The sequence below is a fragment of the Aphis gossypii genome, chromosome 1 (genome assembly GCF_020184175.1).
Source record: "Aphis gossypii isolate Hap1 chromosome 1, ASM2018417v2, whole genome shotgun sequence".
NCBI classification, from domain to species: Eukaryota; Metazoa; Arthropoda; class Insecta; order Hemiptera; family Aphididae; genus Aphis; species Aphis gossypii.
The window spans coordinates 28,465,262-28,480,118 of record NC_065530.1 but is presented as its reverse complement, the minus strand read 5'-3'; the positions used below and the strand labels follow the sequence as shown (position 1 = coordinate 28,480,118).

The 14,857-nt window shown below is 25.3% G+C and overlaps 1 protein-coding gene across 2 annotated transcripts; it reads left to right on the top strand.

Moving 5' to 3' along the window:
• Positions 1 to 87: 87 nt before the first annotated feature.
• LOC114124580 (WW domain-containing adapter protein with coiled-coil) lies at positions 88 to 13,567 on the top strand. Of its 2 annotated transcripts, XM_027987872.2 has the most exons (13): positions 88 to 334; positions 427 to 460; positions 1,938 to 2,151; positions 4,218 to 4,291; positions 4,356 to 4,451; positions 5,787 to 5,994; positions 6,068 to 6,310; positions 6,414 to 6,538; positions 6,618 to 6,801; positions 10,225 to 10,385; positions 10,459 to 10,586; positions 10,661 to 10,764; positions 12,174 to 13,567. In XM_027987872.2, the coding sequence occupies exons 1-12, from the start codon at positions 294 to 296 to the stop codon at positions 10,752 to 10,754; spliced, it is 1,602 nt and encodes a 533-aa protein (XP_027843673.1). In that variant the 5' UTR covers positions 88 to 293; the 3' UTR covers positions 10,755 to 10,764; positions 12,174 to 13,567. The 2 variants fall into 2 exon arrangements, with proteins under 2 accessions (XP_027843673.1, XP_050066663.1); XM_050210706.1 differs by lacking the exon at positions 12,174 to 13,567 and having other exon boundaries at positions 10,661 to 11,010.
• Positions 13,568 to 14,857: the final 1,290 nt, after the last annotated feature.

Sequence of the window (14,857 nt, the reverse complement as noted above, 5' to 3'; positions counted from 1 at the left end):
TTTATAAATGCCAGCTGATATTTGAAATGACCAATGGCAGTGCGTATCTTTCCGATGGATGACAAGCCCCTTCCACACTCCTGACAGCATCTTCACCCCGTCTAAATGTTTTTTTTCCTTTTCACTCCATTTTATTACATTTTACTGTTGGTCTCATTTGATGGCGTCCGGTTACGTTTAAATATTTTTTACGTTTGTTTGAGCTCTAGAACCACGTACACGTCTACCTAAACTTGTCGTTAACATTATAATTCCATTGCCGGCTGGTGAATTTCCACAGATAATCGGCATTGATGGTAATGCATGCGAGGAAACTTCAAAGGATTAGTGATGGGTAAGGCCTACTTACTAAATTACGCGAATAACGTAATTTCAAGTTATTTAAATATCGATAATATTATTAATGTTAAGCTATTTTATTTTCAGGTATTATGACAAAAACCCGTCCCATCAGTATCAGGTAAACATTATTGGGTTTTGTGATTATTTTATTGATAGGTACACAATATTATGTCCTTCAAAATATTGGTTCCTTCGTGATGTACCTTAAATCTGTTCTCAATAATCTCATCATTCTAATTAATCAGTAATCTGCCATCATTTTGAGTGTAATGTAAAATAATTACTATTTATATCTAATTTATTGAATCTAAACATCTAAAATAAATAAGATCAGCAATTTAACAATATTTATACATATTTTAGCCTTTTGATTACTAATATTTGAGTTAGAATAACGTAATTACATTAAATATTAGTTTTAAATATAAAATAATTGGTAAATTAAAACTTAACACTTACTTTGTGCTTAATCCAACGTACAACCTCCAAAGTAAATTTTCCCAAGAATGACTAAATTAAAAGCATAAAATTGTAATGTTAACGGTTTTATTTGTAAGACATAATATATGCTTTATTATAAACAAGTAATATCTTATTTATTTATTAATTTAATAATCAATAACATACAAATTTTACAATAAGTTGATCGTATTGTTACCTTATATATTTTTTTTAAAAAACTACCTATATTTTAATGTAATGATTAAAATCATATTTTTACTTAGTAATACTTTCTTTTCAGCGTCTAAAATTAACTCCCAAATTTTGTTCATTTGTCAATTTTTAAAAATATTTAAGTTTATCTTTTAACCTAACCTTTTGACGATTTTTAAACAATGTCTGCATATAAAAGCATTATTTTATTCTAATCATATAATTAATTATCTTTTTTGAAATGTAAGATATAAATTTAATTTAGTCTTTAAGTTCAACTTACACAGTAGGTATTTTAAAAATGACAAAATCAATTTTTTTATTTTTATTTAAAATGATAAATTATTAGAATCTATTGGTGTGGAAATCTCTTTATCTAATGAAATTCCTATCTTGTATTAAATCCATTTCAGGCGATTACTGACAGTCTCCTTAAAAAGCTATTCAAAGCTTGAAAGTTTTTAGAACTTAATAAGATAATTTTGTATTTAAATTGATGGGGTTCATAGGTTTGTATAACATGTTTTGTCCAACAATCATTAAACCCAAGTTTAAATAATACTAGATTTTGGCCAAGTGGTCGACCAACCTAAACTAAAAATATATTAATTTTACTTGCTAATAATTGTCTATTCAATGGGATAAGTTGCTATTCCAATTTCTATGATGTATTCTTTTTAGCATATTTAAGCCACTGAGTAGCAAGTAATAAATTATAACTGTACATTTTATTTATTTATTTTATTTTTGTTGGGGGAGACGGACTAGCAACAGTTCAATAAATAGAATGCATGTTAAACTATAGAGCAAATAAGTTTCACTACCAAATACTTGTCTTGTATAAAGTTGGCTTTAACTTATACTCCTCTGTTAATTATTATTAGAATTAGTTAAAAATTATACATAACATTCTCTTCATATAATATAAATTTATTTTTCAGAATTCCAAATATTTAGTTTCAAAAAATTCTAGTAGTGATCAAAAGTATGGCAGTGTTAGGGGAAATGGTACCTCGTATCCAAGTCCTGGCCGAGGAAGTCCATCGCGAGATCGATCTTACTCTAGCAAAAGTTCATATCATTCTCAAAAAAGTCACAGAGATAAGGAGAGAGATTCTCGAGACTATAAATCTAGGAATAGTGATAAATATTCTGGTAAGTGTTATCATTAAATACATATTTATTCTAAATAATAAAACATATATTTTTAGTGGATGATTTAGAACTCCTGTTATTATTATAATCCAGTTAATAATTCCAGTACTGGTCATCTTTATTATTAACATTATTAAAACTTCAGATTTAGTTTTTCTACACCTTCTACTCTGTATTTCTGATTTTTTTTATTCTAATCATGTCTAGACATGATTGATGTATACACTAAAAGTGAAACTTCTCTGCTGTTCTACTGTTTGACACATTGATACGCTCTAGCCAAACATCATTAAATGTAATGATAATACTTCAGAATGGTTACAAACAAACTACTTTCTTGTTTTTCTTATTTGTAATTTATAAAAGTAGATATATCAGTAATTTATGAATAATATATTTTAATAAATTCTCATTTTTTTTTTTCTTATTGAAATTAACATAAATTAATACAGATTCTAACAATAGAATTAAAAATTTGTTTGTTGGATAGACTTTGTTAAAAATTTAAATTCATTTTAAGTATATGGAATTTCTAGTTTAAAATTTATATCAAACTAGTTGAATTACACACTGTTGGCATGTATTAAATGTAAAATATGATCTGCTATCATGTATATAGTCAATTTTATTTTTCATATCAACTAGAATTATTGTCCATATACCTACTGACTATAATATATTATGTATTATGTGATAACCAACATAATTCTATCATATCGTATTTGTGCTCTACCAATTTCATGACCAACATAATTCCAACTTATTTCACTTGTGTTTTTCTATTATAAACAATTGATTGAATTTATTAAAAACCATAACACAGCATACTAAAGTATAATATTATGGTGCTAATAGGTACATAATATGGTATACATTGGTATTTTTATAATCGGAATAAATTTTTGAACATCCCATTTTTTAAAAATTTGATCAAAGTAGTAATGTTTATCATTTTTACATTTATTTACCTTTTTTAACACCCTTAGAAGCTGAATTTCTTAAAATGTGTTAATAATGATATTTATGGCATGATAAATATTTTTACTCTAAATTTCAGCTCTATCCGTCCAGTGGTTTGAGCTGTGTGTATATAAATCGATCAGTCAGCTTTCTTTTTATATTTACTAATACCTATGTATTATGTGCCTAACCTAATCATATCTGTTGGTTACTTTAATATACATGTGAAAAGAAATGGTTCACATGTCTTTTTTATTGTAAAATCCTAACCTTTTTTAATTTTATGAAGATACTAGTGTATAAAATAATTTATAGGATTCTATAAATATTCAAATCTTTCAATTTTTCTATATTTAAGAAGACGTCATACCTGCATGTGTTGTCTCCATCTTATACACATACCACATAGACAGAACGTTGTAAACGTTTTTTTTTTCATTATTTCTAATATATTATTTAGAAATAAAGAAAATGTCAACATTTTTAAACGACCTTTAACTTTTCAAAATTTAAATTTAAAAAAAACTGCAGCGTCTTGTCCTCAGAATTATTGTCACTATACTACCTAATCCTAAATCTAATCTAACCTAACCTAACCAAAATTAAGTGAGTTCTACTCAGACTGTGTAAACACGTTTCGTCTATGTCGTACATGTGTAAGAGTATATGTGGGTATGATATCTTCTTAAGTGGTCTACTGAACTTAATTTTGCTAATTTCAGAACTGAGACTTTTAGAATATATGTAATAGTACTCATTCTATTTATTAAATACTAGGTAATAGGTTAAATTATGTATTCTTCTTTAAAAGTAACGAAAACATTATTTATCAAATATCTATTTTTATTGTAAAAAGTAACAATTAATATATTCTCAATTGTTAAATTTAAATTTACATATTGAGTAAAAATTTAGAGTCTTAAATAGTATTAATATTGCAACTTGATGGTAGTAAACAATAATTATATTTCAATATATTGCTTTAAACTATTTTGATTATTATATTATTTATATTATACAATTTTTATATTTTATATAATATCTACTTTATTGGGGATATAACTCAATAGACGGTATTCAATTAATAAAATCTATTTATTTTTCAGATTATAGTAGGTCACCAAAAGATAGAAGAAGTAGAGATGAATATAGAACGAACCACGATCGGATTAGTCCGGAAGTAAATCATTGTTTTTAGTATATGTTATATATTTAATTTTTTTTAACACTATTTTATCTTTTAGAAAATGGTTGTTCATTCTGTGAAGTGGTCAAATTCTAGGGATTCTAGAGATTCTAGGGAATCTGGTCAACGAAAAGTTGTTCATAGCTCTTGTCAGGTAAATATTATTTTATCCTCATTTATTATATATTAACCAAAAAAAAAAAATTTACCAATATACCGTGTGTCCCAAGAAACAGGGTACACTTTATCACTCATTACCCTTTTAATATTTTTCAATTCTGTTTGCGGGACATTAAATTAGACTTATAGATCATACATTTCTTTGATTTAAAAATTTTTTAACTTAAGTATTTTACGCATGCGCATCAAAACTTTATTTTTTTTCAATGGCAACCTCTATTTTAAATATCATTTTTGGATTGTTCTATTTTTTTTAAGTAATTTTGATGTATCAACTTGTATTGTAAACTCAAAATTGGCTAAATTAGAGCTAAAAATATAATTTAAAAAAAATCTTATTAAATTTGATTTTTTTTTTTTTTTTTTAATTGTAAATATTATTTTCTTCTTAACACCGTAATGTAGGTAATCATAATTATTATTAAAGTAATAAATTATTTACTATTTATGAATTATTAAAAACAATACAAGTTGATACATCAAAATTACTTAAAAAAAATAGAACAATCCAAAAATGAGATTTAAAATAGGGGTTGCCATTGAAAAAAAATAAAGGTTTGATGCGCATGCGTAAAATACTTAAGTTAAAAAACTTTTAAATCATAGAAATGTATGATCTATAAGTCTAATTCAATGTCCCGCAAACAGAATTGAAAAATATTAAAAGGGTAATGAGTGATAAAGTGTACCCTGTTTCTTGGGACACACGGTATATTTACATTGTATGAAAAAAGTTTGCAATAGTTCTTTTATGAAACTCAACTACTAATTTCCTAGAATTATGTTAGGTTGCTTAAAAATTGCAGAAAATTAATTGTATCTACTACGAGGTTTTACTATTTATTATTATTTATTTTAAAATGATTATAATTTATCAATCATTATTTTGTTTCGTTTACTTGTATTTAATTGACAACCAATGTCATTGTCTTTATAATTTATATTCATACATATACATCATAGTATAACAATTATACATGATATATTCATATTTATATATATTCCTGTGTGTATGCATATTCTTTATTTTATAATGATGATTTGATTATGACATAATTCTTTAAATCAAAAAATGTTTGGGGTAATATTTTAATTCAATTTAACTTTTCGCATTCTCAGCAGACATGTATTTAGGAATTTCGTGCCCTAGGCAAGGTATTTATTTTTATCACCCAAATGACCTAGGTACCATATATCAAAATGCTCTCCAAAATTTACTGCCCAGGTCTAATATAATATGTTACTGATTCTTAGATTAATTAACTTATATATATAGTTTTGTTTTAGTTTTATATTTATGTATGTATAGAGTAGCAGCAGTAGTAGTAATAACCGCGAATCCAGGTCTGGCGGAAGTTCAACTGTCACTAAAGTTGGCGATTGGTCTGAACATACAAGTTCTTCAGGCAAAAAATACTATTATAATTGTAAAACTGAAGTATCTCAATGGGATCAGCCAAGAGAATGGTTAGAAGCTTATCCAGCATCTCAACCTTCTCGAACACAATACCACCATGGTTTGTAATAATATTTCTAACTTACAACTATCAACATTAGTGTTATATTTAATTTTAACATATTTTTGTACAGACAAACATTCCAATAATTCTATGATGAGATCATCATCAATGAGCAATCATGTGAGCAAAGTTTCACAGCAATCCTCTCAACAACAAGTTAATTGTACAAGTAGACCAACTCACCATCAAAAAGATGCTTATTGGAATCAAATGCGAAGTAATAATCTTCCAATTAATGTCTCGCAATCTCATCATGTGTCTGAGTGTAATGTAGATAGGCTGGAACAGGATGGACCAACAATAATAAATTCGTGTAAGTTGAAAATGAATATAATTCATGAACCTATGCGTTACCATCAAAATATTTTTGACAAAATGATTGTGATATTAACAGAATACATTTATTATGATATTAGGTGATTCATCTCAAACACAAGATATGGAATTATGTAGTGGCGACAGCACTCCTACTTCAGAAAAGTCTTTTCAGCTATCAAATATACCTGCAGAAAGGCACAGTTCTTCTACTCCTCAATCACAAGTATGTTTTCTGCATACATTTATTTTTTAAATAAATAATTTAATATATGTTTATATGAACCAAATTTGTCTACATTTAGGTAAAAGGAACTGAAGTTAATAGTGAACCATGTGAAAGAACAAATGTTGATGTTGGATCAACCACACCGCCATTATCAAATATAACTCAGAATTTAGTTGATTCATCAACCTCTAATAATGTTACTGAAAGAAGTCCACCCACTCCTGCAAGCACAGAAACTAATAATATCCAAGAAGTTAAAGGTAATTATTTAATTAAATAATTCATTCATTCCTTTTTTCATTTTTAATAGTAACGGAAATAATTAGAAATTACAGTTATGAAAATTAAAGTTATTAATTTTTTTTGAAGCTTAATGTAAAATAAAGATATTCTGCTTAAAATATATTTTCAAAAATACATTATTTGTATTCTTTAAAATTTCTTGGACCATATTTATTATTATTTTTGTTATATATAAGCCCTAATATCAATTAATATTTAATGTTTGGTTGATGACACGGAAATATTTATATCAAACATATGTGAAAGAAACACCATATGATAATAAATGTATCCAGAAAGAACATAAGAAACAATTAAAATGGCCCGAAATTCAATGACATTGATCATTGAAATATCCCATAATAAATATGGAAGTTCTATTTTGACTAACCCTGGATTTTAAGTCATTAGTTTAGCTATTACTGGAGGAATGAAATAAGTAAATTGAACTTTTGGTTGTATCAATTTACTTTCTGCGCAACTGATAACTTGAATCATAAATTCATTAGCAAAAATTATTATCACCAATGTCAAGAGCTATCGTACTAAATTGGGATATCAATATATAAATGATGATGGAGATCAAGTAAATCATTGAACAGTTAAAAACCAACCATCTTTCATGTGAAACTCCAAGTTTGCATTTTTTTAATAATGCAAATTAGAAAAGTGGATATAATTCAGATTTGATTCTGTCAATCAGAATATAATAATAACTATGTGTGCACATAGTAACAAAAGTACAGAATTAATCATCCTGTATTCAAAATATTGTCTCGTCGTTTCATCATATTAAATAAGTGGTCTTAAATCACATAGATGGTATTATTGTCCAAAATCATATACAGGAATAAGTATGTTCCAGATAAGGAAAATCATGTACTAAATGACCTAATTTAGTGAAAACAAATTCAGAATAAAAAGTTCATTGTACTGATTCCGGCACAGAAACCTTCAATAACTTTTTGGTGGTACTTTGTACAGTCGTTGCCAGATAAATTGAGGCGGCAGCGCTTTTCAGTAGGTGTATTCCAAACTAGTTGCGGTGTGTAAAATCTATGTATAAATTATTATAATCTATCTATGGATAAAAATAAATTTATATATATTAATATATTTTCGGTAGTAACATTGAAATATAGAGAACCCTTGGTTTAATGTTATTGCGCCGCCACCGCCGTCTCAATTTATCTGGAAACAACTGTATTATCTTTTATTTTATACCTATGAACTGGTTTTACAATACTTAAATTCGCTGTAATAATAATTTTAAACAATATTTTTAATATACTACAATAAAAAAAAAACTCTTATACTTAAACGTGGTTTAGGACTGGCAATTAATAGAATTTAATATTTAATTACTGTTGAATATTATTTTTCTCAATACTTGAATATTGGTAATTGTTATGATATAATTATTAATTTGTAAACATTATTTTATCTCAATTTTATTAAGCAAGTTTTTACATGAGAGAAAATAATTTTAGACTAGTCTTTATTTTTTTCATATGTTTAATATATTTTCAACTTTTTCAAAGTTTTGTCATAACATTTTTTCTATCTAAATTCAATCAATAAATAAGTCTTTATACTCAGCTTCTAATTAAAGATATTAATTTTGTGCTGACTTTAAAAATTTAGTAGAATTCTATTAATTTGTTTATTTAATATATTGTTCTAACCTTAATAATATTAACATGAAATCGAATGTTGTTAAGTCAGTTCAGTTCATTGGTATTAAAAAATAAGTGACTGGAAGTGACGACAAAAAGATATTGATCACATCTGTGGTGCTGACAACACAGTAGCCCTTCTAAATTTATTTATAACTACCTAATTATAATACTATGTACAATAATATTATAACAGTGATATGAGTAGCATTTAATTATACTTTAATTTAAATAACATTATGTAACATAGAATTAGTTATAAATCAACTAAAAATTCTTAATTTAGAAAATAATTAATTTGATAACAGGATATAATACAGTAAGAGTCTGTGTCAAACATACTAGCGGTTGGTGACTCCACCCAACTGTGAGGCGTACAACACCTGGTACCACACATTTATTTGACGCAATATTAAAAAATATCTGAGTAAACATAATGAATTTGCCGAGTTTTCTATAAGTTTCACTTAACACGTTAAATACTATCAGCATTGACGACTAAAAAAATAAAATGTTTTAGAAATCGCGTACTTATTTGAGTGTGAACGTTACTTAAAATTTAATTTTATGATTGTACAGTGATATTAGGGGGCGAAGTCACCAACTGCCAGTACATTTAACACAGACTCTAGTTTCTGAATTTTATTAAGTAAATATCTATAACCATTGACCATTGATTATAAATATTATATACCTAGAGTGGTCAAACATAAATGTGTTCGCCAGCCACATGGACAAATACAAACCTAAATGTTTATAAATGCTTACTGTAAAAATATTAAAATCCATATCAATAGTAAGTAAATTTTGATTTTATAAATAAGACGCCAGTCATATCTGACTATGCTAAGAGCCACAAGTTATCCACCCCTGCTATATAGTATATATTTAGTATTTATGATCATTGCTATATCTGAAGATAAAGGATTTATACATTTTATAAAGATGCACTGCATAGAAAATTGTCTGCTACTGAAAAAATAAAAGAGTAAATGGAATATGTTACAAAAAAGAATTCTAATTTTTTCAAATTATTATTAAGTATGCATCAGAAATTGAGGAAATTAAACATCTAATCTGCAAGATTAAAATTATCAGAAAAAGACAGCAAACAACCATTTGAGAAGAAATTACCCCCAGGACAACAATAAATAGATGAGGGAGAACCTGATAAAATAAGTAGAAAATAATAAAAAAGAAGGCTTGATTTGTGAATTTCGAATGGGTTTAAACAATGGTATACCTACTAATCTGTCCAACCAAATGTAAGTTAGTAGGCTTAAAATCACTACCATAGAGGTAGCAAAGTAATAGAGATGCATAATATTAGACACCAATATTATAAATTACCTTTAAGGCCGTTCTTACAATGTTCAGTTAGCGCCTGATAACGCTAACCAGAAGAATTTATTGCATGTTAACCGATAGAATTCTACCGGCTAGTCTTAACCGGACATTGTAAGATCGTCCTTTATTACCATATTAATATTATATTTTCAATTTATTTCAACTTACATATTTATTGACTTTTTGATAATCAATATTATGTATATATATTTTATTTAATCATTTAGATAATAGGTTCTTTGCTCTTCTCAGACTAATAAGTATAGATAGTGGACATTTATAACAATTTTATCTATAAAAATGTACATAAAATATTAATTAAACAAAACTTAACAATTATTTATTTGACTTGAATTTAAATTAAATTAATAATAATAGGGAGTCCTGTAACAAGCCATGCAGAACAAGTTGCCCAAGTCAACAATGTAATGAGTTACAGACAGCTTGGAACGACAACATCTCCAGTTGTGTCAAACTTGGTACGGGACGATTTAACATCACACGTTAAAACCTGGCCAGCTGATATTTTAGCAAAACAGGTAATATTATTAAATGCATTCATTCAATGTCAAATCAAATTCCATGTTTTAATAGCTGGATATTTCATTTTAGGCACAAAAATTAAATGAAGAAGCCCATATATTAGGTAGTGTACACTGTTCACGGGTATCTGCAGAACTCAAATATGCAAGGTCTATTGTTCGTTTGACTGAAGTGCAAGCATCTTTATTAGAACACAAGTAAATTTTAAAATTTTATTAAAAACCTGTATTTAAGTTGGTTCTTTATATCTATTATTCAATTTGGTTTTCAGGGTGTTATTTTTACAGCAACAAATTAAAACTTTAGAAAAATTAAAATCTGAAAATTCATTTATGGGTGAAGGAGATGAAGGAAGGACGACTTAAATATATTATGGCAAGTGTTTTTGTTATTTAAATAGTTGTCATCTTTACCAAAAGTGACCACAAACATGTTCTTTTTTGTTATGTTGATTTTTTACAAACTTTTTATAATTTTGTTTCTGGGTCTTAAAGGCCAAAACTATGTTCCAATTGTTAGGTATATGGTATTCTTTATTTATCATTCTGAAGTTTTTTTTTTTTAATCATAGCTGTCAGACTTTTTGTATTAATTTAAATACAGGTACTTACTAAGTACTAATATAGTCTAATTTTTTTCTTACATAAAATGTAACACCCTTAATACTATCTTAAAATAAATATATAATGAAAATCTTAGTATCAATAAAATATTTATTCACCTATATAACTGAATATTAGTAATATATCATGTATCTAATGATAACTCATATAAGGCATAATTTAAAAAAGATTTTTGAATAATTTAGCACCATTTTTGTCATAATCCTATTACTATACTTATGACTTTTTAATTTATTGATATTCTAATATTTTTTTATAAAGAAAAGAAATTAAAAATAATAGTATTTGTTTTGATAAATTAACAATTGAATTACTTACAATACTTTTTAATTTACAAAATTAATGATTTTTAGTGTAATTTTAAACAATTAAATTTCCTAGTAATGTCCCAGAGAAGATTAGGCCACATAAAACATATTTAGTACAATTTCTGTTTTTTTAATGTTTTAACTATTTTTATGAAATATTACATAAACATGTTCAAAATAGAATTATATTTTTTTACAACACATTAAGTTTGTGTTCTATTTAATATTTGTAATACAGTTTTAACCTGGGACAATTATATTAGAAATGATATTTGATTCTTCATATTTCAGGCTTGTATTCTATAATATATTATATATATCTACCTCAATATTTTCAAATCAACTATTACATTGTATTGTTTTTTTTATTTAATAGTCAAACAAAGTATTTAAATTATTTGTTTCACTAAGATAAATATCCAAACATGAAACAACATAGTTAGTTTTTTGTAAGGTATTGCATAAAAGTTTCTTATATCATATTTTTGTAATATAGTTAGTAATTATGCCATAATTTTCTATACATAAATTTATTTTTCTTCAGGCAAAGTATTATATATTTAATTGATGAATTAAAGTCTGCGTTGCTTAGAAACATACTTATTTAAGGTTTAACAATATGCAAGTTATTTTAGTTAAAAGTTGTATTTATTATTAATTTATTTATTTTTGGTAATTTTAATTAACGGGTTTAATTTTGACAAACAACAAAAACCATTTTTTTCTTGGTCAATTATATTCCATCTGTGAAAATTTGCTTAAATTATTTGTGGTATAAAAAAATGCATTATAATTATATTTTATATATTTTTTTTTCAATATAAAATTTGTTACTAACCACTCCCTATTTTAGATTTTAGGACCCAACTACTAATGCAGTTTTCTATCAGATCTCAGCGTTATTATTTATTAATTCTATGTAAAAAAAAAAAAAAGGAAGATAAGCAATTTTGTAATAATTAATCTAGAACTTAAGACTGATAGATATTGACAATGAAAATTAATATAAAATTGTTGCCACCAATTCTTTAACTAAAAATTATTAGAAAAATATTTATTATTATAGATCAATTAAGTCACAAAATTCAACTTTGGAAATAATTAAACATTGTTCTCTGTATACAGTAATAAGAAAATAATTATACTTATTTTATGTAAAACTACTATTAAGACCCATTATAGATTTAAAGTATTTTTATTAAGTATTACATTTTTATTTTGGCCTTTGGACGTTCATCAGAGTTATTTGTATATTTTTGCAATGTTAAGATACTTCTTCTTTATATATAAAATACCTAAAATTTAATGATTAATAAGTCTACAATTTTAGTATAGTAGATACTGATATTTATACCAAATCTATTTAATAGTAATAAGAGAAAAGGTATTTTATTTATAACTATAAAGTCTGACTTAATTAGTTAAAAACAAGTTGTAGGCAGTATACTGTCAACTTCTTATAATGAAGTAATTGCATTTATATAATTAATTTGTATGTTTGATTAAAAAAAATTCTGTTATGTATTTTAATTATAGTTTTATCAAAACTGTAAAAATATTCAACTCAGACACAATGTATTATATCAAAACACATTATTTGAGTTATTTTAATTTTAAATGTATTACTTGAACATCAAGTAATTTAGGGGCAAGGTACATTTTTGTTCAGACGTTTACCAACAATGAAATAAAAATTTTGCTGATATTACATTGAAGATTGGTTTCTAACTAATTATGTTACTTTGGCACCATTAATATTAACCGTCATTGAAATTATATAAGATAAATAATGAACGTCTGTCAGGTCCAATATTTTGTCGCATTATTTATTTTAATTAATTTAGAAAAGATAATATAACAAAAAAAAAGGGTGTATAGATATAAACTACTTATTATTAAGTTTGATAATGTTAAAAAGATCTTACTTTAAACGAGTTTTTTTAATTGTTTTATAAGAATTATAGTAATTAATAACATATTATTTAAATATTTTCCCATTTCTCGCATATTTTTTTAAATTAAAATCAACAGTTTAAACTTAATTTATGTTTATCTATCTATACACTACTTTTCATGCGCACAAGCTCTGCTTGTTTCATACACAATTTGTGAACCATAAGAATCCAAAGAGTAATTCTATAAATAAATTATGTTCCGAGTTCTAACTATAAATCATAATCAGAATGATAATAATTATGTATACTTACCTAAGTTCTGTGTATTAAATGTATTTTTTCCTTTTGTACATTTCATTCATTATGTACTATGTGCATTAATTTATCAAACTTTTCCTATTGTACATACTTTTTTAATAATATAATTATATTTAGATTGTTATTTATTTAACAATAATTTACTATTGTTATTATTGATATATGTCAAACATACAATTGAAAATGAGTGGTAGGGTTAACTATGTGATACCAATTTACCAATTCTAAAATAAATCGCTTATATTACATTAAGAATTAATTATCATCACTCATTTTATATTAAATAAACCATATTATTTTACATTTTTTTAATCACAATACAATATTATTATGTTGGGTTTATGCATATTTCAAAACCAAAACATTAATATAAAATGAGTTTAAGAGAAAATGTACTAATACACCCAAAGGCCAATATATCCTTACAAAATTTTTCCATAATATACTAAATGGTTAAACAGTGGTCAATTACTTTACAATGTGATTATTAAAGACAAGAGAAAATTTTTTACTCACACAATATTATTTAATATGGTGAATTACCTACTAGTATAGACAATTCTAACATGAACTATATTATGTCAATTTTAGATTCTGAACGAAGTGATTTTACAATGATGTGTATTTTTTTTTTTGTGTCTGTGTACAGCATAACTAGTCGAAATAATGCTTTAATTTCAAACTTTGGGGGTGGTTTCCGATGGAAAAGTGAATATCCTTGGTATATTATAAAGGTAAAAAGTAAACATTTTTCAACAGTTTTCCTAAAAATCGAGGAAAACAAAAAAGAAAGTGACGGAAAAACGGCATTTTTACGCAAAACCAGTTTTTGACCAAATCGATTTTTTTGTATGGTTATAACTTAAAAACTAATCACTGTAAATACTTAACATTTTCATCACATATTTATGTTACTGTTATTAATACATGGCTAAATTTTCAAAATATTTTGACTTTTTTTGAGTTATTTATTTACCACAGAAATTTTCAATTTTTATGAGAATTTTTTTTTTAAAGTGTCGATAAAAAGATTTTGAATTACCAAAAAAACTTGAAAATTTAATACAAGGTTTCTTACAAGTTGTTCTTAAGCTAAAAAAAATTAAAAATCGTAAGTCACAATTTTTTTTTTTATAACCGTTTATAGTTCAAATTTTTACGAAATCTGTCGAAAACGCGAAAATTTGCAAGTAATTTTGAAGTTGAAAAATCATAAAAAATTTGTATTAATAACTAAGGATTAAAAATACAACACTATGTTTTCCTTCAAGTATCTATAAAAAAAACTCGAAGCATCATTAAAGGGAAAATTTTAAGTGCGTTT